This window comes from Populus alba, chromosome 4, assembly GCF_005239225.2.
Source record: "Populus alba chromosome 4, ASM523922v2, whole genome shotgun sequence".
NCBI lineage: Eukaryota > Viridiplantae > Streptophyta > Magnoliopsida > Malpighiales > Salicaceae > Populus > Populus alba.
This window is the reverse complement of record NC_133287.1, coordinates 20872233-20899365: the sequence shown is the minus strand read 5'-3', so window position 1 is coordinate 20899365 and position 27133 is coordinate 20872233. Positions and strand designations below refer to the sequence as shown.

At 34.7% G+C, this 27133-nt stretch overlaps 5 protein-coding genes across 9 annotated transcripts; 3 read left to right on the top strand and 2 right to left on the bottom strand.

The window, feature by feature from the left end:
- Positions 1-844: 844 nt before the first annotated feature.
- Positions 845-6516, top strand: LOC118038888 (monosaccharide-sensing protein 2). 4 transcript variants are annotated; one of them, XM_073408522.1, is made up of 6 exons: positions 845-1194; positions 1474-1601; positions 1874-2440; positions 4048-4988; positions 5286-5473; positions 5833-6516. In XM_073408522.1, exons 2-6 carry the CDS (start codon positions 1523-1525, stop codon positions 6275-6277), a joined length of 2220 nt encoding a protein of 739 aa, XP_073264623.1. In that variant the 5' UTR covers positions 845-1194; positions 1474-1522; the 3' UTR covers positions 6278-6516. The 4 variants fall into 4 exon arrangements, with proteins under 4 accessions (XP_073264623.1, XP_073264622.1, XP_034901270.1 ...); XM_073408521.1 differs by having other exon boundaries at positions 846-1192; positions 1471-1601; XM_035045379.2 differs by lacking the exon at positions 845-1194 and adding an exon at positions 1253-1387 and having other exon boundaries at positions 1471-1601.
- Positions 6517-6793: 277 nt separating this feature from the next.
- LOC118038891 (homoserine kinase) lies at positions 6794-8178 on the bottom strand. The gene has a single exon (XM_035045385.2). The coding sequence runs from the start codon at positions 8057-8059 to the stop codon at positions 6959-6961; it is 1101 nt and encodes a 366-aa protein (XP_034901276.1). The 5' UTR covers positions 8060-8178; the 3' UTR covers positions 6794-6958.
- Positions 8179-9306: 1128 nt separating this feature from the next.
- LOC118038889 (alpha-1,3-mannosyl-glycoprotein 2-beta-N-acetylglucosaminyltransferase) lies at positions 9307-13342 on the bottom strand. 2 transcript variants are annotated; one of them, XM_073408437.1, is made up of 17 exons: positions 13165-13342; positions 12928-13066; positions 12780-12842; positions 12532-12566; positions 12350-12426; positions 12221-12266; positions 11997-12059; positions 11747-11813; positions 11606-11674; positions 11435-11504; positions 11258-11319; positions 10983-11072; positions 10804-10898; positions 10447-10509; positions 10307-10345; positions 10050-10220; positions 9307-9744 (listed from the first exon to the last, which is right to left on the bottom strand). In XM_073408437.1, the coding sequence occupies exons 1-17, from the start codon at positions 13234-13236 to the stop codon at positions 9628-9630; spliced, it is 1338 nt and encodes a 445-aa protein (XP_073264538.1). In that variant the 5' UTR covers positions 13237-13342; the 3' UTR covers positions 9307-9627. The 2 variants fall into 2 exon arrangements, with proteins under 2 accessions (XP_073264538.1, XP_073264539.1); XM_073408438.1 differs by having other exon boundaries at positions 13161-13318.
- A 4485-nt stretch (positions 13343-17827) lies between these two features.
- Positions 17828-19662, top strand: LOC118038890 (amino acid transporter AVT3B). Its single transcript, XM_035045384.2, has one exon. It carries the CDS (start codon positions 17955-17957, stop codon positions 19236-19238), a length of 1284 nt encoding a protein of 427 aa, XP_034901275.1. The 5' UTR covers positions 17828-17954; the 3' UTR covers positions 19239-19662.
- Positions 19663-22916: 3254 nt separating this feature from the next.
- Positions 22917-24465, top strand: LOC118038892 (protein EXORDIUM-like 5). The gene has a single exon (XM_035045386.2). The coding sequence runs from the start codon at positions 23040-23042 to the stop codon at positions 24108-24110; it is 1071 nt and encodes a 356-aa protein (XP_034901277.1). The 5' UTR covers positions 22917-23039; the 3' UTR covers positions 24111-24465.
- The last annotated feature ends 2668 nt before the right edge of the window (positions 24466-27133 follow it).

Here is a 27133-nt window from a genome sequence, read left to right as displayed (position 1 = left end):
CACTTGACATGATGCTACTCTCACTTGACATGATGCGCCTCTTAGATGGGGATATTAATTTAATTTGATGCTTGAACTTGATTGTTTTTGTGTTTTTAAAAGTGTGTTTTTGTAAAGTATTAATTTTTTTTTTCATTTTAAATTAATTTTTTAGTATTTTTATAATATTTAATACATTTCTAAATAAAAAATATTTTAAAAAATAATTACTGTAACATCTAAGTATCCCTATATAAACAATCATTATTATATTATTAAATACCTATAAATCATTATGAATTTAGATTTTTGTCCTGATCGTTAAAATTACATGGACAAAATCGTTGATCATTCTAAATGCGTGCATCATCCATGTCGACTCAATATTATATAAATAGTATTGAATCCTAAGTGAGTAATCGGCTCTTTATAAGGAAACATCTTCTTTTGCTTTAAATTGTTTTTTAAAAATTAAAATTTTCAGCATCAACTCTGATTCATTACCTTTTTGTCTGTGTGGTAATGCGAATCCTTAATATTTGCTAATATCACATGGTTAACAAAGGGATGGAAACTTGACACAATCTGTGTCTTCGCTTGTTTAGATTACTGGTTAGACACTAAAATTGTTCGTCAGTGGACACACCACTAGATTCCAACGTCCAGAGCCCAGACTTACATGGATCTTGGATGGATCCCTTTTAGCCCCTTGTACTCTTCCACATTATTGCCTTCTCAAATGTGATATAAAGTTTCGAACTTTTCTATTTTTCTTTTCTTTTTGAAATTTTGTAATATATAGAATTGAGGCCCCTTCTTTTCTTGTGGTGATGCTAAGATGGGGTTGATAGCGAGAGTGATGTGTAGAAAAAGCCATCCGAGGAAGGTGGTTACGTGCAGGGTAAATATAGAGGCATAGGGGGCAGGTGTCGTACTTTAGAAGGCCTTTGGTTTGCTTCTCTTTTGCAAAATTTCTCTCCTTTTTCACTTCTACATCCGCCACCTAAGAAAGATCTCTCCTTCCTCTATTTGCATTCCATTGCCCTGAACTATAATACAAAATACAAAAACAAAAGAGAAGGAATCATCACCAAGGACAACTTTTTTGACGCAAGTCATTGCAATTTGCAGAGAATTTGATGACCCTTTCTTCATCTGATAATACATGAAAGGACGCATCTAACGGTTCTGCTTCTTTTGCTTCATCACGTCGGTAATTTTAAAAAATAACCACTTGTTTTGTTTTCATGTTAGATTGGGACGTCTGGGTTTTCGTTGTTTATTGTTTTCTAATGTAGTCTTTAGTTTGTTTTGTTCCGTTGTGTTCATCGGTTTGGTAGTGTTGATCCAGTGGTTTGTTTCTCTGCCCAATAGAGATCCTTGTAACTTACAAGAGAATTCTACTATTGTAATTATATCTAGTTTTGTTGAATTAGGAGAGTAATAAAGCTTTCCACCATGTGATCTCTGATTTGGAATCTTCTCTTTCAGGGTGCTTGGTTTGTTGTTTTTTTCTCCAGAAGAAATCTTGGCTTAAGGGAAGATGAGTGGAGCTGTGCTTGTAGCTGTTGCTGCTGCTATCGGCAACTTATTGCAAGGATGGGATAATGCAACCATCGCAGGTAATTTCCCCTTTTGATCATCTATTTCCTAGTTTATCTGTCATGGCCTAAAATGCTTTAAGGTTTCTTCAGCTTTTAAAGGTAATTCTTTGCACAAGAAAGGATCACTTTCAAGCTTTGAGTTGTTTTTGTGATCGACTTATAGTAACCGATATTTGCTTCTCTTTAATGGTTTATAATTGGATCTTGCTTGAATTGACCTTCTGAATTAGAGCCATGAATGTTTGGGCAGAGTGATTTAAGTCATTTTCTGTTTTCCTTTGCCGCTGCAGGGGCTGTTTTATACATAAAAAAGGAATTTCATTTGGAAAGTGAACCAGCTATAGAAGGACTAATCGTGGCTATGTCACTTGTTGGAGCCACTTTAATTACTATGTGCTCTGGACCCGTATCTGATTTGCTAGGCCGCCGTCCGTTGCTGATAATCTCATCTGTACTTTATTTCGTTAGTGGTCTTATAATGCTATGGTCTCCCAATGTTTATGTTCTACTTCTGGCAAGGCTCTTGGATGGATTTGGCATTGGTTTGGCAGTTACTCTAATTCCAGTTTATATATCTGAGACGGCACCATCTGAAATAAGGGGGTTGTTGAATACCCTTCCTCAGTTCACTGGATCTGGTGGAATGTTTCTCTCATATTGCATGGTGTTTGGAATGTCCTTGATGGAGGCTCCAAGTTGGAGATTGATGCTCGGAGTTCTTTTTATTCCCTCTATTCTCTATTTCCTATTGACTGTATTTTTCTTGCCTGAGTCTCCAAGGTGGCTTGTGAGCAAAGGGCGGATGCTTGAGGCCAAGAAGGTTTTGCAGAGGCTCCGTGGCAGGGAAGATGTCGCTGGTTAGCCCTCTCTGTTTTGCCTCTTTAGAAGTTACTTTTTTCTGGTGATGCAAACTATGATCTGCATGGGTTTTGAGTTTAATAGCAATATTGTTTTGATATGCCTAGTGACGGGCGATATGACACATAAGGTAAAAGCTTTCTGCAGGAAAAAAGTATAGTTTTGGGAATTTAGTGGATGCAGAAATTTGTCCCAGCAAAATAAAAAATTTGTTGGAATTTTGTTTATGAAAAGTTGCACGCGTAGATTCTTTATCAGTTATAAAATGAAAGTTCGCTGTTCAATGTGGGGTGATTTTAGGCCTGAAATTTAAGAGCTTCCCTTCTTTCATGTGCTATGCTTCCTGTTGAAGCAACCATTCTTTATATCCTTTGGCTTAGCGTTATATAAAGCTGGAAAACAATCCATTTCTGTATTTGGATCATCGTCCTCTTTGACAGTTTGGCCTTCATCTGTTTTGCTTTCACTGACGCTGAGTTGTTAGACTATTACTAAGCACAACGCGTTTACAAATTATTTTCGGTTTATTTTTGCCTCGGCTCACTTCCTATTCTACTCCTTGCAATATAATGAAACTTATTCTAGTCCCCATTAACTAGTTAATGGATAATATTAATAAAATACAAATCATATCATAACGTAAATTGCAAGAAGGATCATGATTCAAAGGTTCTTGTTTGATTACGTTAATTGTACAAAAACTTGGAAAATGGCAGCAAGATTTCAGTAGACAGTAAATTTGGTACCTTTAGAGGGTGATTTTATGCTTTTGTTGTTCTATTGACCAATTGCATTAGTGTGCCTTTTAAACATATCATAGAGCAATGCCTATGATAGTCATTTTTAGGAAGTTTGTAGAAATCTGCTTGGCTGTAATCTGTTCTGTTCTTTCTCTTCTGTGTTTGCTTTACAAAATCAGTGCCATCAATAAATATAATGTATTCAGTTTTAAGAGAACAGCATTTTGATTTCATGGACAACATACCTGTACTTATGCCATATTGTAGCTGCTGCTTCATATAGAATTCTGTAGCTCCATATTCTTTCATAGCTAATCGTATGTTAGTTATAGCTCCTACGGTTCATAATTGCACCATGCTTCCTCTAATGTTGTTTGCCTTACAAAATACTGGATGGTCTAAACTTAACTGTCTCTACCACATGTGGTGCGGGAATTCTCTTTCAATCTCTTCTTCACTGACTCTTCCTCTCTCTTGCATTTTCACGTCCTCTGAAACCTTGCTAAGCTACTCCACATGTCATGTATTTTTTTCTTCTATCAGAATTTAAGTCAAAGCATTACGTTTCTCTTTCTTTTAGCATTTCTAAAGGAGAGAACCATGTGTTTGAATTTACAGCAACTCAATAGATGATTGGTGACTAGAGTCTATTTATTTATTTATTTTTCTCTTTGTTGCTTATATGGTGCTAAAGTTGCAATGTTTCCTCTTACTTCTCAACTGTTTCTACATTGAAGTTTGAGTATTCTGTCATGTTTGGCGGAAATGGTGTAAAATCACTCACTACATTTTAGGATGTTTATTCTCACAATTTGGTAGTGACGGAAATATCCTATTCATGGTACTAATCTTGTTTGAACGAACAGGTGAGCTGGCTTTACTGGTTGAGGGACTTGGAGTTGGGGCTGACACATCAATAGAGGAGTACATAATTGGCCCAGCCAATGATTTCACTGATGACCATGATATATCCGCTGACAAGGATCAGATCAAGTTATATGGATCTGAACAAGGTCTCAGTTGGGTTGCCAGACCTGTCAGTGGGCAGAGTACTATTGGTCTTGCATCTAGGCGTGGAAGCATGGCAAACCAGAATGTACCTCTCATGGATCCTCTTGTGACCCTCTTTGGTAGCGTCCACGAGAAGCTCCCTGAACAAGGAAGCATGAGAAGCATGCTTTTTCCGCACTTCGGCAGCATGTTCAATGTAGGAGAGAATCAACCAAGAAATGAAGATTGGGATGTGGAGAGCCACGCCAGAGAAGGTGAGGATTATGCATCTGATGGTGATGCCGGTGATTCTGATGACAATTTGCAGAGTCCATTGATCTCTCGCCAGACAACAAGCATGGATAAGGACTTGGTCCCACCAGGCAATGGAAGCATGGCAAACACGAGACACGGGACTCTGATTCCTGGAAATGATGGAGAGCCAGGTGGTAGCACAGGGATTGGTGGTGGTTGGCAGCTTGCATGGAAATGGTCCGAGAGAGAAGACCAAGATGGAAAGGAAGGAGGCTTTAAAAGAATTTATTTGCATCAAGGGGGTGCCCCTGGTTCTCGGCGTGGATCTCTGGTTTCTCTGACTGGTACTGATGGCCATCCAGACGCTGATTACGTCCAGGCTGCTGCTTTGGTGAGCCAATCAGCTCTTTATCCCAAGGAGCTTTTGAATCAGCATCCAGTTGGACCAGCTATGGTCCACCCATCGGAAACTGTGGCTAGAGGACCAAGCTGGAGAGATCTTTTTGAACCAGGTGTCAAGCATGCCTTAGCTGTTGGGGTGGGACTTCAAATACTTCAGCAGGTGACAATTACTGATCTTCTTGGTTTTTTGTTATGAAGTTAATTCACTGCTACTCTGTTGGTATAATGGTAGCAAACTGATCTTGGAATTTGTTCTGTTTTCTTCAAGAGGAAGATTTTCTAAACTTTAATAGCAGGGATGGTTTTAAACCAATGGATATCTCACTCTCAAACCATCATTTTCTTCCTTTCCCTTTGACAACCATGCCTTCAAGTTTGAAGCACAGTGGTTTTGTTACTTTAAGGTTTTTTTTTCACTTTTGCATAAGTTAGCTTCTGAATTTGTGTGCCTATGCAGTTTGCTGGCATAAACGGGGTTCTCTACTATACTCCTCAAATTCTTCAGCAGGCAGGAGTTGGAGTTCTTCTCTCAAACTTGGGCCTTAGTTCAGCTTCTACATCTCTGCTTATAAGCGCCCTTACAACCTTGTTGATGCTCCCCTGTATAGCTGTTGCCATGAGGCTCATGGACATCTCCGGGAGAAGGTACTTCCATTTCTTCTTTTCCTTGACTGTTTCCTATGCAATTGTAGCATACTATTCTTTAAATCCACAAAATTTTTGTTGTGATGAGGATTACTGATGCGCAATGATGCGTCCAAGGCTAAGCCCAAAAAGCAATCATTTCTTGATCCAACAATTTGTAATCTTCTCATCGGTTAATGTGTAGGGCCTAAGGAAAAGGGGGGGGGGGGTACATGGTCTAATCGTCTGGACTCAATTTCATGTATCTTCTAGATGAAAAAAATTGTAAAATACTAATGGAATTTAAAGAAAAAGAAAAGAAAAGCAATACCCGTGTTGCTACCCTTTTTTCCTGTCTTCACTGCTGTTGTACTGTGCAGGACTTTGCTGCTCACAACTATCCCTGTGTTGATCATATCACTCATTTTGTTAGTCCTTGGAAGCATGGTGGATTTGGGCAGTGTTGTAAATGCATCAATCTCAACTGTTAGTGTTGTGCTCTACTTCTGTTTCTTCGTCATGGGTTTTGGGCCAGTTCCTAACATACTATGTGCGGAGATCTTCCCTACTCGTGTTCGTGGCCTTTGCATAGCCATATGCGCCCTTACATTCTGGATTTGCGACATCATTGTGACGTATACACTCCCAGTGATGCTCAAATCTGTTGGCCTCGCTGGTGTTTTTGGCTTGTATGCAGTCGTCTGCATCATATCATTTGTGTTCGTCTACTTGAAAGTTCCAGAGACCAAGGGCATGCCTCTGGAAGTGATATCAGAGTTTTTCGCTGTTGGTGCAAAGCAGGTTGCAGCTGCCAAAGAAAACTGAATCCAGGCACCCATGGATAGAAAAAGTTTTGACTGTCGCTTTATTTGTTAAGTTTATATTTTTGTAGAAAAAGGACACCATCCTTTCCCCCCTCCCTTTTGTCATGATTTTATTTTACAAGACTCTCAAGGTTCTTTCCTCCTCGCGTGTTGACAATTTTTTTTCATACTCCTCGTCATGTAAGATAAAGAGTGGGATGATCAATGAGGTATGAGAAATAGAAGGGATTTATTTATTTACGAGTGGGAAGAGTCGAGTAGGGTCTTCTTATGCGTGGGGCTTAAATGGACAGAACCATGGCATTTATATACCTTCTGCTCTTTAATGGAGATCCATTGTGAGGTTTCAATCGAAGTGATTTCCCCAAAGCAATATCTTATGAACTAGTTTAAATGCAAAAATATACATACACGCCCACGCACACAAATGTAGGAATGTTGACAACTTGGCATCAACAAATTCTAAGAAGATTATCAATGACAGACGAGAATCCACAATTGCATTTGACACAAAAGAGAGCAAAAGCATGTGAGGTTTATTCATCAAAGCAGCTGCATTCATCAACAGTTTAACACTGAAGCAAAACAAAACAAAAAAAGCTCTCCCCTCTACTTGTTTGCCTGGTGACTGGATATTTACTGCTGTTTAAACTTATTATCTCACACCAGATCGAAACCAGCATCATCTAGGAACACTACCAACTAGTCTAGCACCAACTCTATCCAGCCTCTTAACCATAGCAACAGCCTTCAAATTCCCTTCTTTCCAAAAAGCCTCCACCATTCTCTCCCCAACTTCCACCCCTCTATCCTCACTATCCACCACTGCCACCGCTGTCGGTCCTGCCCCACTAATGGTACATCCAAAAGCCCCTGCCTCCAGAGCCGCCTTCTTAACCCCTACCATGCCAGGAATCAGAGGGGCCCTTTTAGGCTCCACAATTTTGTCACTTGACAGTGCCTTCCCTAACCCCACCAAATCCCCTTGCAGCACTGAAGCCACCAGAGCCCCAGCTTGACTACAATTCCACACGTGGTGTGACATCCCTATTTCAGCAGGCAATGCAGCCCTCATTTTCTTAGTTGGGGCTTCAAAATCAGGACTAACAAGCACAAAGATCAAGTCTTTTTCAACGGGGAATTGTAAACTCATTAACTCTAATGGATCATAACTTCTAATCAAAACAAAACCACCCATTATTGCTGGTGCTATATTATCAGCATGGTAACCTGAAACTTTAGCTTCAGATTCCAATCCAGCCAATACCAGATCTTTCACCTCCAATTTCCTTCCAAACAGCTCATTCACCGCCACAGCAGCCGCAGCAGCACTGGCAGCGCTGGATCCGAGTCCGGATCCTAAAGGAAGGCCCTTTTCAAGGGAAAGAGAGAGACCCACAGAGCGAATGTTGAGCATCTTCATGGTCGCAATGGCGGCGATGCCAGCACAGTTGTTGAGAGGGTTTTTGGAGAGATTTTTCGTGCCTGAAATATCGGAGATGGAGAGCTCGCCGGGGTGGACCGAGGGGTCGACACGGAGAGAGACGAAGTCGCCGAGGCCATCAACGGCGCATCCGAGGAAATCGAAGCCAGGGCCAAGATTGGCGACGGTGGCAGGTGCGAAGGATCTAACGGAGGTGAAAACGGGTTCAGGTTCGGTGGTTGTGATGATGGGCAGAGAAAAGTTACAGCGAAGGATGTTTGGTTTTTTAGGATTAAGGCTTGTTGTCAAGGAAGTTGTTGGGGTTATGGCTTTCAAAGGAGAAAGAAAACAGATTGCCATTTTCTGTTGTAGAGAAAAAGGTAGTTGCTTTTCAGTGGGTCAAAACACAGAGAGGGTTTTAGATTCCCCTTCTTATTTATTCTCCAAAGAGACAACAGCACGGAGGGGTTAGGTCTCTTGTCTCTCAGTTCATGAGGTAAACTCTTTTATGTAGTCCTCCAAAAACGTTTGGTAGTCATATTAGCACCTCAACAATAATTTCAAGCACATCTGCCCTTATTACAAGGAAAGGGCACTTTTACCATAAATTGGAGTTTTATATTTTCGTAACAATTGTTTGTTTACTTAAAAATATATTAAAATAACTTTTTTTATTTTTAATATTAGCAAATGAAAATAATCTAAAAATATAAAAAAATTAAAATTAAAATTTTTATTTGACACCACATTTCAAAACAGCTCTCCGAGGTTATTCATGAAGTTGAAAACAGGGGACATGATCTTCGAATATAAGAAAAGAAACGAAAAAATGTTTTGGAAGAAAAATTAAAGGCAAAAATACCTGAATACAGTCCTCGCAAGAGAAGCTACGTGGGTCAGTTGAGAAACTGGAGTCACTTGTGATTTAGATTTCAATCTTACAAGAGAGCATTACACTTTTAGATTCTCTGCAAGGGCCATGGACCATTGAAGAACATAATTATAACATTTAATTTTCAACCATTCTAATCTAAAGAAGAAAAATTAAAAAAAAAATCAATTTGAAAACACGATCCAAAAATAACTTAAATCAATCTAAATTAACTTATTAAACTCATACCTGAGTTATGAAATCAAAATAAATACATAAAAACAATAAAAAAATACAAAATTCCACTTTTAATTGATGAAAGTTAAAGCCAAGAAAAAAATAATCAATGAGATTGGTAAAAAAATAATTTTTTTTACAATTAACAATTTCCATAAACAACCTCATATTATTTAAAAAAAATAAACTAAACAAAAAAACACAAAACACAACACTATTCCAATCCAATAAATAATATTAAATTAATCACACCCTTCAAAATTTTGAACTAAAAATGAAGTGTTGAAGACGTACATTTTCATCGATCACCCTTCTCTTAGATTTCCAACCGCATGATCGTCGTTTCTGGAACTCGAAACAAATCCTTAATTTTTTGAACCATACAAGAGAGCGGGGTCGGTATGTTGTCTTTTAAAAACATCATTAATCAAGAGACAGTCCCAAGTCAATGACCATCTGGCACGTATTGGTTAAGCTAAGCGTTAGTAACAACAAAGTCTTCGATGGAGACTACAAAATTCATGGGCATTTCCACCAATCGAAGAGCACGAGAATTAAGCATCACACACAATTATCAGATGTAAATATGACACAAAGATGGTACAGGGGTCCATAAAAGCACGTTCAATAGAAGCTGATTCCTTTATGTCGTTTAGGATCAACTACGCCCGTGTCTGGCTGGCTCCGGTGTGTAGCCTGAGTGTGTGTATCGCTGACGACCCAAATTTACACACATTTCCTTCTTTGAGCTCCGTTAATTTAAAGATAAAAAACATACTAAATGGAACTAACAGTGCATGATCTCTCTTTTCATATAGTCTCAAGCATCTTCGATCCCAAGTTGCCTCAGAGAATCTGGACCAACAAGGAATATACGTCTTGTTGTATGGTATCTGAAAACAACTACTCCTTTAAATGATGTTCTTGGTATTCCATCCTAGAAATGGAAAGGAAAAAAATCAATTGAGGGCACAATTGTTTTCAAAAATGATAAAAAGATATCCGATTCTGAATGCAGAAAAGTAGAGCGAACAAGAGTGAGCATACATGAGCACTGCGCAGTGCAACACAGATAGGATTATCAACTGTTGCACTAAACATGTCACCGAATAGTGAAATGTGATAACATGATAGGAGGAGCTACTTAATCCAAGCGATTTGCCCAAGAGCACAAAATAAAGAGAAGAATTTTCTGGTTTCATTCCATTTTGCATAACTTTATCGAAGTTAGAGCAGAAATACCTTCCACTCTTCAAAAATACCAAACTGGTGTGCAATCCATTCAAAGTCTGGTTGGTCCCTGTACTGGATACGCACGTCACCCTCTATATTATAGGCCTTAAGAACAGCATCAGTTCCATGGACAGGTTTAGCTTTTCTCACAATGTCAGCAAAATGCTTCGTATAATTGTCCTGAGAAGAGCAGCGGTACATAATTTATTGACTAGAATCGGCTTTTAGGGCTCCTTCACTTCACATGAATTAAAATTGTCCATTACCTTTGTCAGGTAGCTTAAATCCTTTGCCTTCCAATCAACCTTTTGAAGAAGAGGCAAAAGTGAAATTCATTATAATGATAATGATATACATTATAAGTGCAGACACTTCAACTAGGGGAAAAATGTGGAATACATAATACCTTTACATTGTTCAGTTTAATAGGCTGGAGATATTGCTGGAAAAACTGCCCTAAACTAGAGCCCTGTGATCATAAACCCACACTCAATTAGAGGGTAAAGACATCTGGGTTCTGATATTTGGTGACATTTTATTGCATTAACCTTCTGTTTTGTGATATTATGAAAGTCAATGGTATTTCACTTCATCCCCTGCATGTTATCCAATGATCAATCAACTGATTTGTAAGCTTCTGCCTAAGTGGTTCTCAATACATTAATATTAATCAACACTTTCTTAATATGTCAGCCTGACACAGATGCATCCAAACAACTAAGAAGAAATATAAGTGCAGTGGTACATAGATAGACATACATACATGCTCACCGAAGTTATATGTTCTGCATACTTCTGGACGAATGAACTGTCGACCCTTATGATTCTCCTTTAATCTCAACCAATCATCCCAGTAAGTGAGTTTTTGTCAAGGGAAATGCCTTCTATCACACTATAAAAGCCAGACTTCAAAATGATATGACAAATTAAAAAAAGGATATGCTTTTGGCCATTTAGGGGATAGTTCGTCCCAAACAGATTTAGTCAGCATCCAGCCAAGTCCAGGAAAGAAATCTGACCGATAAAGTTCATCTGCAGAACACATCAAATAGCAGATCAGAAACAAAAAGCAGTTCAAGTTTGTTGCTCAAATCATTACCAAAACCTTTTCCAAACACATTCTGCCTGAGCTCATTGAAAGTTAAATATCCCATCACATGAGTACAGTTTAGAGAGGAGAGGTAGTAATATAAGGAGTAAATGAGAAAATAACTTACAAGGATCATGCACAAACTGCTTTTGTCCATTGTCATTCCATGAGGAAACAGCCATGATGGACCTACCATGTTAGATACCAAATGAGAAAGAAACTAGCTTACTGAAAACCTAAGATCCCTAGCTTTTTATATTAAAATTTAATGTGTAGGAGATAGAAGGCATGGAAAATAACATACTTATCCTTTTCAAGAAGAGCTGAAGCAGCCTCAAAGTAATCAAAAAAATCAGGGGCGATTTCCATATCATCTGTTTTAGAAGCAATACTTTAGCACATAATTTCTCTCAGTGAATATAGAGATAAAAAGGAAGACATGAATAGAGGTTCCACAGCAGGAGAAGAAGTCCACCTTCAAGTATAATTACTCGGCTGAAATTATGCTTGTAGAATAATTGATCCATTGCCCATTTGTAATGCCCTGTACAAGATTTACATTTCAGCAAGTAAATTTGAGAAGAAAGCTATTACACAAGAAGTAATCATTCCTTACTTGCAATCTTGTAGTATGCAATCAATTCCCCAGGTCTTTCTGTTTGTACTGGTTCAGAATCTAAGTGCTGCAAATGAATGAAAAAGAAACTGAAATAATCAAGTACTGCAACTGGAATAAGAAATGTTCCCAATACACAGCTTGACATACCACATCATATACAAATACTATTCAAGCAACCATAAATATATACCAGATAATAGATAAGGACCTTGCAGGCACACACAAAAATACATAGAATACAGTTTACCTGAATGTACATTAGCTGATCGTAACTCATAGCCTTGCTTCTTACATTTGGGTCTGATCCATCCTGAAAAATTGAAAAAAAAAATTACTGAAAGAAAAACAGAACCAGCTATATAGTTTTCTTATACGATATATCTATGGATAGTAGGTGTGCATGCCATGCTCAGAAGCAAACCTAATTTGCACTTCGAAAAAAAAAGGAAAAACAAAAGCTAATATGAGTACCTGAGACACAAAAAGTGGATACTTCGAAGCAACAGAGCTTTGATACCTGTCAACTTAGAAAACCAGTCAGCTGGTGATTAGAATTGAGTTAAATGCACTAGAAACAAACTACATGAACACGAAACATACTTCAAAATAGACTCAATTGTCCGTTGTAAATAATCAGCACGATTGCAGGCCATGATCACAACGGCTGCCACTGGTACCTGAAAAATGAAGCAGAAAATAGCTTGTATAATTTAAAGCGATGACTGCAGTGGCATATATATATATATATAAAAAAACTTCAGAAATTGGCCACTGTTCTGAACCTGTGCCTTGTCAACCACTTTTCGAATGCCTTTTCCTGCAATATCAGCATTGAGAAAACGCTAAATTTCTTATAAATTTGGATCAACACTAAAGAAAAATAACTGTTTACACCAAACACCAACAACCTAAAAAAAAGACCAAGATAGATAGGAATCAACAGAAACCAATGCCACGCAGTAAAGCAACTGGATTCATAAAGCTTAGTCTAGAAGATGAAGTGAGTGATAAAATTTGGTGAGGTACATACTTTCAAGATCATCGAGAAGCGCCTTGAGCTGTCTACACTCTTCGGCTTGACGTCTATTTTGTTCTGAAAGTTATTTCAATATAAAAAAAAAAAAATCAAATTCAGTTCAAATAATGGTTAAAAAACAGAAAGAGAGAAGGACAGAAACCTTGAAGAGAAACAATATTGGATTGGTGAATGCTAATTTGATCAATAAGTAATCGCGATTGAGAAGTGCAATGATTCTCTGATTCAAGCGCAGCAGCAAGCCGATCTGAGTACTCTGATTGCGTCGCAAATAGCCGCATCTGAAATTCCACAACTATTATGAAACTTGACGATGGATGGATGCATCCATCTGTAACAAAAGAATAAAAGAATTGAAGAATCGACCTGACCTACCTACCTGGATGTAGAAGAATGCGACTACGGCTGCTATCAGAAGAAGGCATCGGTAATCGCATCTTATTTTTCTCATTTTTTTATTTATTTTTTATTTTCAAGTCTTCTTCATTTTGTCTCTGCTCTCTCTCGCTGAAGCCTGAACGTACAGCACTGTCAATAATTTTTCAAGTCTTCCTTCATTTTGTGTAGCGATGATTTTTCTATCGTGTCGGAGAGTATGACGCTGTTTTTTTAAAATATATTTTTATTTAGAAATATATTAAAATAATATTTTTTTATTTTTAAAAAATTATTTTTGGTAAATATACTGAAAACATAAAAAAATAATATTAATTTAAAAAAAATTAAATTTTTTTTAAAAATATTTTTAAAATACAAAAACTTGTTAACTTATTAATGTTTATAGTCTCTTCTCATTTTAACATATTCTAAATCAACTACATTCAGTTATTTTATCCTCACCACCCCGCCACTCTATATTATAGGTAGACTTTTCTAAGGCTTATTTGTGTACAAAAAATATAAATATAAATTAAAAAAATTATATTTATATAATTAAATAAATTAAGAATGTTAAAAAATTTAAAAATATATATCAACAATAAATTAAGATAAAAAAATCAATGAATATATATAGATTCAGATATTTTTATTTTATAACATGGGCCTTTGACATAGCTAGTTTGAATGACTTTCTATACAAAAATTAAAATTTTATTTTATTAAATAATAATAAAAATAGATACACATAAAATTTATTGAATAACATATAAAAAAAAATATTATGCAAAGTTACATATATTTGAAATATTATCCAAAAATATATTTTATTTATTTATATTAAATATAAAAAAATTATAAATGAATTATAATATTATTTTTTAAAAATTAAATTCAAAAAAAATAACTACGAACTAATTATTATTTCAAAGAGGCTATATAAACAAAATAAAAAAGAGATCATGTATTAATTTAAATATAAATAAAAAATAATTTTAAAAAAATACATAAAAAACCGTTGTGCTTAGCCCCCTTTTTTTATTGTAAATAGAGCACATGACATGTAATTTGCCCTAATTTTTTTTTAAAAAAAATTGAATCAGACGACTAAACTTTCATATATTATATTTATAACCATTGTGATGGCTATAAAAAATTAGGACATAAGTTTTTTCACTCAAAAATTTATTTTTGATTAAAAATACTCTTAAAACCTTGTTAAACTTGTTTATGATTTTTAAAAAAATATCCCAAAACCCAGAAGCAACCAAGAACCAAAAATATTTTCCAGCTCATATATGTTTTTAGAAACTTTAGAGATAGGAAAAATACATAATTTGAACTTTCTTCGTCAAATGAAACTATTTAACATAAAATTCAACCATTTTAGCAGCTAGAAATTGTGTTAATAACATTTTTATCTCTTCATTGCATGAATCCATCAACTTTCACTCTCGTCTCTCAAACTAGAGATAAAGTCTTGGATCAAAATTGATTTTTTGTTGAAACTTCAAAAATTAAAGGGGCCCTTATTCTTATTATTAGCAAAGAATGAGGACTAAGTTGAATATTTCACAAAAAATTAGAAAACACCATTTATCTTCTACGCATGTTTAATTTTAGACATATGTCTTTCAATTTCACCATTCCTTAACAATTTTAGTCAAATTAGCCTCCAATTAGGCCCTTAAAGGAGAAAAATAAAAAAGAAAGAAAGAAAAGGGATGAAAAAAAAAAAAAACACTCATGGACACAGTGAATCCACAATGCCTGTAAGTCTTAGTTTACAATGTGTGGGGGAACAATATTTCCCTTGCACCTTTTAAAGTTCTTCAGTAGTTACTTAACTCGCTCTACACCGCTGGTTATATATATATATATATATATATATATAAAAAAATGAATATATGAAACAATATATTTATTTTTAACACCAGTTGTGTTTATAAAAATAAATTTTTAACAATAAAAAAAAAAAAAAATACATGAAATTAATTGAATAAAAATAAAAGGAAAAAAATAGTATGCAAAGCTGCACATATTATAAATATTATCTAAAAATAAATATTTTTTATTTTTAAAAATAAATTTAATCTAAATAAAACTTATAAGAATATTTATAGATGAATCAAAATAATATCTTCAAAAATTAAAAACATACAAAATAACTAAGAAAAAGCCTTTATTGAAAAAAGGTTAAATAAACAAAAAAAAAACAAAGACAAGATCATAGAGAATGAAAATTAATTGAAACATAAATTAAAAAAAAAAAGACATGTAAACAAGACATTAATTAAAAAAAAAAGCAAGATAAAAAGAAATAAGAAAGACAACTCGATTATATCCCCAATCTTTTCTTAAAAAAATAATGTTAAGCAATGAAATAAAAACAATAATGAGTAAAAAAAAATGTTAACCTGCATTAACTTTTTCAAATAAGTGACTCGGGTTATTATACCGAAGCACCTTAAATAAAATAATTGCAAAAGCCCAATCTTAACAAATCAAACACTGAAGGATTAAACCAAGAAAAAAAATCGATTACACAAAAAGTTATATAAAAAAAAAAATTGAAACTAAAGGAACGGGGTGAAATCAAAATAAAAAATAAACCATAGGGAAATAAAAAATCTTCAATTGGAGGGTTAAATTTAACAAAGGTCTAATTGTAATCAAAAGGAAAAAATTAAAAGAATGAGGAACAAATTAAAAAAAAAAAAACACCATAAATTTTGATTGAATTATGAAATTGAAAGCCAATAAAACTTAAACAAAAAGGTAAAGGAAAAAAATTATAAATAAAAAGAATAAGGCTAAATTTGAAGAAATAATACATGAGAGATTGTAATTAAAGTAATAAATTGAAATCTAACAAAAATTCCATAAAATGGTCGAGAAAAAAAATAAAAATTAAAAGAATAAAAACTAAAATTTAAATACAAAAAATAAAGGCGACTGAGGTGTAGTTTTTAAAGGGTGATAGAGAAAAGAAAAGAAAGGAGCACCACCACTTATAACAGTATGACCATCTTCCGCCTTCACGTATCATACAAGCTAGAAGTGAACGTAGTGATGCTCCTAATGCCGCTATGAAAGGCGGTTTTCCAACGAAGGATGCCGCTCAAAAGACATGTGCGGTGTCTCCAAATGCTTGCGCATGCACGGTATACGCCAAAAATATTTTTTTAAAATTATTAAAATATAGAAACGGCCCATATTGCTCCTAATAATAATAAAAAAAAATTATAGAAAGACTAAATTGCCACTGCAAGACAATTTCCCTTTTTTTATGCATTTCAAGGTTACTTTTTGTTAGTTTATTGAGCAATAAAAATTAAAATTACAATAAAACCCTTGAGCATAAAGTTAATGTTTTTCACTAAGTTACTTTGGCAAATATACTATTATAAAAAAAGAAATAAAAAACCCTTGTGCTCCTATTGAATATGAAAAAGACATGTGTGTCCTTATCAAAAAAACCACAATACCTCCCCTCCCTTGCCTTTTGTTTTGTGTAAATAAAAGAAAAATAAAATTTTCATTATTGATTTATGCAATGAAAACCTTATATATTTTAGTGTTTTCTACAATAAGTCAAGTCAACGTTTGATTACTATAGTTGAGATATGTTTGTTTTGTCTCTCCAATTAAACATATCATATATTTTTTTTTTTTAATCTTTAGGTATTAATCAAATTAAAAAAAAACTAAAGCTGCTTAGTAAATCTCTGTATATTGTGTCTAATATCACTGTGGACTACTATGCTTTTTTTACTGTGGATTCAAAGTATTTATCGAGGGTCTTAGTATCTAAAACAATCATGTATTCTAAGACTTTGTTTGTTTTGTATAGTACGGTGTGATACAATTTATATTTTACCTCGATCATAAATTTAAAAGTATCTTGTAAATCAATATATACCATGATTTTGCATGAATCTTATTGAAAATTCACTTAAAACATTAGTTAATAAAAGCTATAGTTTATATTTTTTAAACTTGCTTTTCAAATTATAATCGTAAAAGTTATTACCATATCAAACACATATTTTAAGGCCATATTAGGTATTTGTTTTTTTTTTAAGGATATTAAAACATTATTTTTTATATTGGAATAAATTTATATATATATATATAATCATGTTGAAACCATTTATATGATTACATAATGAATTGATGTATTTTAAAAATACTTTTATGTTTTTACACTTGATTGTTGTTGATGATGTGGTCATGTGTGAGTAATGTTTGTCTACAAATGACGAACAAGATTTATTGAAATCATTTATTCTAGAAAAAAAATCAATATTATTTATTCAATTAAGTCCTGTTGCAAAAAAAGTATATGGTTAACGGTTACTGAAATTCTAAAGTGTTGAATATGAATATGTAAAATCTTTACCTATAGCTAATAGTTAGGTTATGATTATTGATCCTTCATCTTCATATCATTACGGTCATACGAGGACGTAAACCATAGATAATGACTATCATCCCTCACAGGGAGGATCATGTTGTAAAATCAAACCAGTCCAGGGATGAAATCTTGGGTTGTTTTTAGTTTATGGGGTGGTTTGACCTGGAACTAAAGTTCCAGGGATATGATTACAATTTGGCCTTGCCATTAACTGATCATTCCTTGAATCTCTGTCTGTCCCTGTTTTTGGGTTGGCGAAGGTTGTATGTAATAGCTCATCATTTTCGTTACCTGTTCAAAACATCATCAGCAACCAATCTCTCTTCCAATTATTGTTGTCTATCAAAACAAACAAAGTATCAATCAATCAAAAAATGGAGTACGGAAAAAATGCAGCATTCTCATCTGCAAAAGCTCTCCCAAGAGAAGACACACCTCTCATACCCAATTCCCCGACTCTATCCTCTCAATCCAAGACTTTTGCGAATGTATTCATTGCTATTGTTGGTGCTGGTGTTCTTGGTCTCCCTTATGCTTTTAAACGCACAGGTTGGATAATGAGTCTTATGATGCTTTTCTCTGTTGCTGGTTTAACTCATTATTGTATGATGTTGTTAATCCATACACGTAGAAAGCTTCAATCTTTATCCGGTGAATTCGCGAAGATTAACTCCTTTGGTGATCTGGGTTTCACCGTTTGTGGTTCCGTTGGGAGGTTTGTTGTTGATGTTATGATTGTTTTGTCACAATCTGGATTTTGTATTGGTTATTTGATATTTATTGGTAATACCATGGCTAATCTGTTCAATGCATCATCACCTGATAGCTTGACTTCTCAAGTTATTGCCTTTTCAATGTCCGCTAAGAGTTGGTATATATGGGGCTGTTTTCCTTTTCAATTGGGATTAAGTTCTGTTGCAACGTTGACCCATCTGGCTCCGTTGAGCATTTTTGCTGATGTTGTTGATCTTGCTGCCATGGGAGTGGTGATTGTTAAGGATGTTTTTTTAATGATGGAAAATAGGCCAGAAGTTAGAGCCTTTGGAGGTTTGTCTGTGTTCTTCTACGGGATGGGCGTGGCTGTTTATGCATTTGAAGGGATCGGTATGGTTTTGCCATTAGAATCTGAAACGAAAGAGAGGGAAACGTTTGGGAAGATCTTAGGTTTCAGCATGGGGCTTATTTCAGTGATTTATGGAGCTTTTGGTGTGCTTGGTTACTTTGCTTTTGGAAATGATACACAGGATATTATCACTGCTAATTTAGGGCCTGGGTTCATTAGCCTTTTGGTTCAATTGGGTCTTTGTGTCAATCTGCTTTTCACATTTCCCCTGATGATGAACCCTGTTTATGAGATTGTGGAGAGAAGGTTCCGGGGTGGCAGGTATTCCCTGTGGCTTAGATGGCTGTCGGTTATGCTGGTTACTCTGGTGGCTTTAACGGTGCCAAATTTCGCCGATTTCCTGTCCTTGGTGGGGAGCAGTGTATGTTGTGGATTGGGATTTGTTTTGCCAGCTCTGTTTCACTTGCTTGTGTTCAAGGAAGAGATGAACTGGAAAGGATGGACAATTGATGCGGGGATTGTGTCCTTGGGCCTTGTTCTTGCTGTTTCAGGGACCTGGTATGCTCTCATGGAGATCTTCGCTATCAAGGCATAGGTATGTTGTCCTCAGAACATGGAAGATGTGAATCATAGCAGTCAGCTTGTGTTCTTATCCCTACACAGTGGTTTGTTTTCTCTTCATTGTGAAGCATCATCATCAATCTTAAGATGGGAAGACGAAGTCTGATTGAGAGAAAGTTCAGCACCATGAAACTCCAGCATGGATCACAACCATGGGCGCTGCATTATTGCTGTATATGATATTCCAAAATGGATCATTGTTTCATTTTTGTTGATATTTGAAAATGTAATCTTATATGGAGTTCCTCGTGTTCAGCAAATGTGTTCGACACTGGTTCGAATATGTGTTTGTAAGATAGAGATCCTCAAGCAAGTGCAAGGCTCTGATCTCCGAAACACATAAAAAAAGCTCTGCAAAGATTTTGATCCATGCAATAGGAACTTCCTTCGAATTCCGTGTTTACCATAAAATTGTTAAATAGCAACGGAATTTCCGATGACAATAGCGACGGAAAATATTCATCAACGAATTCCAACAAAACATTTTCTGTCACTAATTAAAGAATAAATTTCTGACATAATAAAGATATTTTAAAAAATAAAAAATAATTAGTAGTTGATTCATTCAGTAAAATGATCCATCATTTTTTACTGGTAAAAATATTTTATTGGTAAATATAAAAATGTTATAACCTACAGCGGCCCATTTATTATCTTAATATTTTATTGGTAAATATTACTCTCTTTTTTTTCATTGTAAAAAATAACCCTCCTATTTTACCACAAACCTAGGCATTATCCTCGTAAATTTGCCCTCCTTGATATTTGATAGTGTCAGCATCACTGTCTTAATTGAGTTTGTTTAAAATATTCCTTACACCAAATAAGCAAATATATTCATTTATATTTTAGATTAATTTATTAATATTTATATTATAAGATTCATTAAAAAAAATTAAGTTTGAAAGATAGTTTTTTTAATCGAGTTTCATATTACTAAATATTTTATACATGTTTTTTGCTACACATAAATCTCAACTATAATTTTAGCAAATATATATCTAAATCCAATTAACTTTATTTTAAAATTTATTTTTTTAAATTATAATCATAAAAACTATCTAAAAAACCAAATATATTAGCAGTGTAGTTTTCTATTGTGTCATTAACTGTACAATTAAACTGTAAATAAAGAGAAAAAAAAAAAAACTCAAGGAAAACAAGGAAACTATCAAGTAACTAGTTTTTTTGGAGTTGCTACTGAAGATTCCATGAAGTTTCTAACGCCATGCAATTGAGGTTTATATGGAGTTTTTTAGTTTTATTTGATAGTGTGATTGTGATTATAGTTGTTTTTTAAATAATTTTTTATATTAAAATACATATTTTAATAATATTTTTTTTATTTTTTTTAAATTATTTTTGATATAACACATCAAAATAATTTGAAAATACTAAAAATATATTAATTTAAAATTAATAAAAAAAATATCAAAATTATTCTCTCAAGGCTTCCCTTCTGTGGTTACGGAGGGATTTCAATTCCAGGCCTCGAAATAAGACTTAAGTGACCTGTACAGGTCACGAGAGTTAATTTGTTAAATTTTTTTTTTTTAAATCAAAGTGATATTATTTTGACTAATTCTTTTCTTTTAAAAAATTTAATAAATTTTTACTTGAGTTTTATTATAATTGTGTGCGTGAATCCAAGTTTTTGATTGGGGTAAACTGAGTTAATTTTTTACCATTTTTTTTCAATTTGCATCAGTTTAGATTTTGATTGGCGGTCCTAGATTGACCTATCCGGTTTTTTTTTTTTTTTTTTCATGTGTCAAATAGTTTTGAATTTTTCAAATATGAAATTGTACAGAACAATTTTAAATTGAATATTTTTTTTATATTGGTTTTTTTTTTCTAGATTAATATGAATATTTGACCAGTTTGAATATATCTTGATTAATTTTATGGATTCAATAGTTAATAATCATTTAAGTCTTCAATGATCTTAAGATTTATAAAATTTAAACTAGTAATTTCTAGAAAACAAACTCAGAATTTTAACAGTTTTTAACTGTCTTTTTATGAAGAAGGGTAAAGGGATATTTTCCAATACTAACACAGTTTGGTCAAATTTTTAAAAATATAGCATAGGATATAAAGTTTTTTTACAAAATAATATACTTTCATGTAACTATAAATAGAAATCACGTTTTTATTAATGAATCTCTACCAGAAATAGCAGTTGTATTAAATAATCGCAAATAATAATAATAATAATAGCTGTTAATAGGACTCAACGTATTTATCGGTGGACAGGGAACACAAAGAATTAAAGAAGGGATCCTTCCATTTCTTCTTCAGTTATAATTTCTAATTCTCCCATTTTTAGATAGGCTTTGGCAGCTACACTTCCATTCGTTCGTATTTTTTAATGCTTTCAATTTTCGTACTCTTATCCATATCCATCCATATTCCGTGACAAACATAACTCCATGACTGGTTTTTTTTTTTTTTTTTAAATATATTTTTAATATCAATACATTAAAATAATAATAAAAAATTTAAGCAAAAAAAATTCAATTTTTGGGTAAAAGCATGATAAATTGTGTTGCCAAACACTATCAATGTGTTTGTTCTTGTTGTTGGATTGCGCTTTACAAGATTTTTGATTTTTTTTAGTTTTAAATTAATTGTTTTTTGTGATATTCCGTGACAAACATAACTCCATGAGTGTTTTTTTTTTTTTTAATATATTAAAATATATATTTTTAATATTAATACATTAAAATAATAATAAAATATTAATAAAAAATTTAAGCAAAAAAAATTCAATTTTTAGGTAAAAGTATGGTAAATCGCGTTGCCAAACACTACCAATGTGTTTATTCTTGTTGTTGTTGGATTGCGCTTTACAAGATATTTTTTTTAATTTTTTAGCTTTAAATTAATTGTTTTTTGTGATATCAGATCATTTTTATATACAAATATAAAAAATTATTTTCATATATTTTTAACATGATCTTTACCATAGTCTCAAGAGCTATCTGTTTTTGTGATTAAAATTATATTTCATAATTTTTTTTATTTTTTTTATTTAAATTTGTTTTAATATATTTAAATTATAATATGAAAAAAAATACTGTACATCAACATTACCCGTCACACATTACAATCTACATAACTCTATTTCACTAAAGCTGACTCCCAGTTCTTCAGAAACAAACACGCGCATTAGTACACAAGAAAAGGAGGGGAGATGCAGAGGGAGACACTCTTTTTGAATGTTGGCTTCTTTTTAACTTTTCTTTTTGAAAAAGTTTGTTTGGTATTGTAATTAAAAAGATGTTTATACTGTAATGCAGTATTTTTTAAAATATTCCTTTTAATTAAAAATATATTAAAAAATTATTTTTAAATTGATATATTAAAATTATCTAAAAATATTAATTTAATATTTTTTCAAGTAAAAAATAGTATAACATGCTATAACAAATCCTAACAAAAAAAAAAAATAAATAGATTTACATCATTCAACCAAAACTATAATATAGATTAATTAATTATATATTTTCAAACCTATAATTAAAATAAAGCACAAATCACACTTCACCCAATCGCAAACCAACAGAGCCTTCAACTTTCAACTAGTCTCGCAAAGTAAAGTGTGCCCACACGTTGCAGCTGTCTCCAGCCCATTTCCCTCCTATTCTCCGTTTTTCCCCACCTCACCCCTCTTTATTTACCCCCCTACCTCCCTTCCTCTCCTCAGTCCTCACCACCACCAAACCCCTTCTCCTCCTCTTCCTCTTCCTCCGCCACCACCACACCACTCAAAATGTCACTACATCGTTATTCCCCCCTTTCATTCTGTTGTGCCCTTTTCATACTATTGCTATTTGTTCACCATGTCTATGCTTCAACTTCTTCAACTAGTTCCCCACAAGTTCAAACCTTGAACACAAAACCAGATATTATAAACCCAAAACTACCACCAAGAACCCTCTCGTCATCTAAGAAATTTGAGGGCTCATCAGATTTAGTCCACCTTCGTTACCATATGGGTCCAGTCCTCTCTTCAGCCCCAATAAACATCTACCTTATCTGGTATGGTCGTTGGGCTAATTCTCAAAAACTTCTCATCAAAGACTTCATTAACTCCATCTCCCCCTCGACTGTTGCCGCCAAGCCCTCCGTCTCTGACTGGTGGCGCACTGTGTCTTTGTACACAGATCAAACTGGGGCTAACGTCTCACGTTCAATACTCATAGCTGGGGAATATGATGATAGTGCTTATTCACATGGGACTGGCTTAACAAGACTCACAATCCAACAAGTGATAGCTTCAGCAGTAAGGTCTGCACCCTTCCCAGTAGATCACAAGAATGGGATCTACCTCATATTGACCTCACAAGATGTGACCATGCAAGACTTCTGTAGAGCAGTGTGTGGGTTCCATTACTTTACATTTCCATCAATGGTTGGCTACACATTGCCTTATGCTTGGGTTGGCAACTCAGGCAAACAATGCCCTGAAGTATGTGCTTACCCTTTTGCAGTCCCTGGTTATATGGGTGGAGGTGGGCCAGGAGCCTTGAAGCCACCAAATCGGGATGTGGGCGTTGATGGAATGATCAGTGTTATAGGCCATGAACTTGCAGAGTTGTCTTCAAATCCCTTGGTGAATGCTTGGTATGCTGGGGAGGATCCAACAGCACCAACTGAGATAGGGGATTTGTGTGAAGGGTTGTATGGGACAGGTGGTGGTGGTGGGTATATAGGGCAGGTGATGAGGGATGGGAAAGGTAGGACCTTTAATTTGAATGGTAGAAGAGGGAGGAAGTTCTTGGTGCAATGGATCTGGAGCCCCGAGTTGAAGGCATGTGCTGGTCCTAATGCTTTGGACTGATGTGGTGGTGGCCTTTTCTAGGACCTTGAAAAGTGGGAAACAAAGAGAAAAAAAAAAAGAAGAGAAAAATAGACTATCGATTGTTAAAAAAGTCAGGTTCTATGCTCTTGAATTTGATTTTTCTTTCAATTTCTTCTAGTTCTTGGGGTTATCTTGGTGGTGGAAATTGCCTGTATACACGTGTGAAGAAGGTGGAGGCTGGGGAAGGAGGGGAGATTTGTTTTCTTGTATTTCTTCAGTTTTTACTTTTTTCTTTCTTTTTATGACTGAAAATCATTGTAGTTGATCACATGTACAAAAAAAGAAAAGATGGTGATGCTAGATTTTGATGCTATATTAAAAGTATATTTATATATTTAAACTTGCATTTGATTGTTATTTATTAGCTTAGATTTTCCCCGCAAGCGATGAATGCTGCCTGAGCACAGGCAAAAGGCCAACTGAATACTTTTCTTGAATGCTGAGATGGTGATGAAAAAAAATATTATTTTTGTGAATACTTTTCTCGATCTCGCTTGCCAAGGGGCTTCTTTTCAACTTGCAATATATTTTACTAGTAGACCTCGTAAATATCTGTTGGATTTGAATGCTATTTCTCTTCATCTTTCTGCTTTTGAACTTCAGGACCTGGTGTTTTAAGATCCATATATACGAGTGGACTTTGTTAATTTTGTGTTTGTTTAATGTATAGAAATGAAAAAACTCCCATGTTTTAAGATTCAGACTGGTGTTTAAAGCAATTTGACTGTGTTGCTAGAGGTTAGAGATGACCCAGATGGGGTCAACGTGTTCCATTTGAAACTGGAAAAAACTACTGCCTATACGAAATAGTGCAGAAACATGATGATAACATCTTGGTGTACATGAATCCAAAAGAGATACTTGAAGTGAAGTGTGATCTTGGATTATGCTACTAAACATATATTATAATAATTTTAAGCAATCCAAAGCCAGATGATAGCAAACCCCTCTCATACACATGATACTCATGGAAGTGATGGTGTTCGTTCTCTCTTTTCTCTTGCCTGCTTTTCTGGCAAGGGTATGGGCAAGAATTTGAAAGTGAAATCATGGCTTGAATTTATGCTCAGATAAAGGCCAAACATTTTCTTGTCCTTTGACTGGGATGTTAGAAGGAAGCGGAGATGATAGTTTAAAGATTAATTATATATATTTTATCGTATAAATGTGTGCTTGTTTTTAAAACTGCACAGCAGATTTAGGAGTGAAAAGCATTATTATATCAAACAAACTTTAACGCAACGTGAGTGAGTGATGATGCACAGCTAATATTTGGGACCCATAAAAGTACACATCTACCGTGGTTGATTATTTTGATCACTTATGAGCCCTGCCCTGATTTTCCAGGTCCATGCCATGTTACTCGTGGTGGCCCGGTTCGGTAGAGGTTTTGATGCTTTGGTTGCTGTCTAGTCGGGCTTCTGCAAGAAGATTATGACATAAGATGCAAGTCAGCAGGTCTCCAAGGTTCAAGGTCTAACCAGCAAGACTCGAGAAACTGTCGAAAGAAACTGATACCCTCATTTTTCAATCAGTGAAAAAACAAAACTTTAGAGGATGTGACAGTAGGTGGATTAAAGAGATTCCTCCATCTATCAAGTTGTTATAATCTCAAGAGGAGGGGTTTTGAATGGAAGTAGAAAACAAAGTGTGGTGGTCAATGTACACCTGTAGTATGGATATCGCCCCGTAAATCTTGGTTGATGGTGATATTTGCTGCTTCAGGATGAGATAAAACAAGAACAGGCAGGATTATGTGAAAGGTTAAATGGGAAAATGTCAAAAACATGTAGCGTCATCATATAGCTGATTCCATCTCATGGCTAGTGAGTGACCCACTGTAGAGAGAGAGGTCCCTCTCCCACTCATAAAGTCCGTCCAAATCTATGAGTTGGAGAGCCACATGCAGTGTAATGAAGAGGCTGCCTTTCCATGAGAAAGAGACAATATGCCAGACGAGATTTTGGGCCCAGAATTTCACCAACTCGAAATAGAACTCCAAATAAAACTGTTACGTGACATTTGCTTGTTAACTAATATACATGTTGTGGCTTGCTGATCCAGAAAGAGACAATTATCTGGTTAATTAGAAGCCACAAAAAGGAAATTGAATTTGGTTCTGTATAATGGCATGGCAGTTCGATGGTTATGTGGCCACTGGTAGTAGGCTGGCTTGCAATGCAGGAGAATGTCTTTTTCCATGCTTAAAAGACGAAACTGATTGGAACTTGAGAAATTGTTATTTAAGAATGGTGATCTCTTCTCTGTTAACAGGATATGCACTGCAGCACAGTGTGGCCCAAACTCATGAGATAATCAAAGGCATATGCTGTACCGACATTTCAAACTCTTTTATTCCATGGAACATGTTTTCAGCTTCTGATGATATCTATAGCGAAGGCATCATAGATTCCTTAACATGGCTACCGTGCATGAGCAAGGTCATGATCACCTGCTGTGACTTGTCGGTAATTTGCTACCATGTTAACATCTAGAGGATTATGACAAATCATGATCATGTGAAGGTCTATAATCTCTGGCCCTTCCTTTGTTCTCAGCCTTGTTCTCTTCCAGTTGGCCCAAAATATTATTTTGTTCTTATGATCATCTCCCTCCCTGCTTCATTTGACCTTATATGAATTCTGAGATTAATATAAAGGTCAGGTGCACTGTTGTTTTATAAGCTGAAATAAATATACCCTGTTGGACCAGAAATTGTTATTATCTGAAATAATTAGTATCCATCAATACACAGAAATCATTAAGTTCTTGATTCTGATTTCATGGCAAGCATCGCAGTGAGGATTTAAACGTCATCTGCTTGTTCGAATTCTGTTTCCATATCTGGAGGAGGATTAGACATGTTGTTGTGATGCGGCAAGGGATGCGTGAATTGGGCAAACCACACAGCTTCAACATCCACTCACATTCCCAGGTGTTAGTCATCTACATCCCTGCAGTCCACTTGTGCTATTCACCAGCCTTTCAGGACAGTTACATGA

What these genes read in the sequence shown, in the direction of transcription:
- LOC118038888 (XM_073408522.1), top strand. Translation starts at nt 1,523, where the DNA reads ATGAGTGGAGCTGTGCTTGTAGCTGTTGCTGCTGCTATCGGCAACTTA. An exon ending in GGATAATGCAACCATCGCAG is followed by an intron (nt 1,602 to 1,873) that starts GTAATTTCCCCT and finishes TTGCCGCTGCAG; the next exon opens with GGGCTGTTTTATACATAAAA. An exon ending in GACTTCAAATACTTCAGCAG is followed by an intron (nt 4,989 to 5,285) that starts GTGACAATTACT and finishes GTGCCTATGCAG; the next exon opens with TTTGCTGGCATAAACGGGGT.
- LOC118038891 (XM_035045385.2), bottom strand. Translation starts at nt 8,059, where the DNA reads ATGGCAATCTGTTTTCTTTCTCCTTTGAAAGCCATAACCCCAACAACT.
- LOC118038889 (XM_073408437.1), bottom strand. Translation starts at nt 13,236, where the DNA reads ATGAGAAAAATAAGATGCGATTACCGATGCCTTCTTCTGATAGCAGCC. An exon ending in CAATATTGTTTCTCTTCAAG is followed by an intron (nt 12,843 to 12,927) that starts GTTTCTGTCCTT and finishes AATAACTTTCAG; the next exon opens with AACAAAATAGACGTCAAGCC. An exon ending in GCAGTTTGTGCATGATCCTT is followed by an intron (nt 11,073 to 11,257) that starts GTAAGTTATTTT and finishes TGTGTTCTGCAG; the next exon opens with ATGAACTTTATCGGTCAGAT.
- LOC118038890 (XM_035045384.2), top strand. Translation starts at nt 17,955, where the DNA reads ATGGAGTACGGAAAAAATGCAGCATTCTCATCTGCAAAAGCTCTCCCA.
- LOC118038892 (XM_035045386.2), top strand. Translation starts at nt 23,040, where the DNA reads ATGTCACTACATCGTTATTCCCCCCTTTCATTCTGTTGTGCCCTTTTC.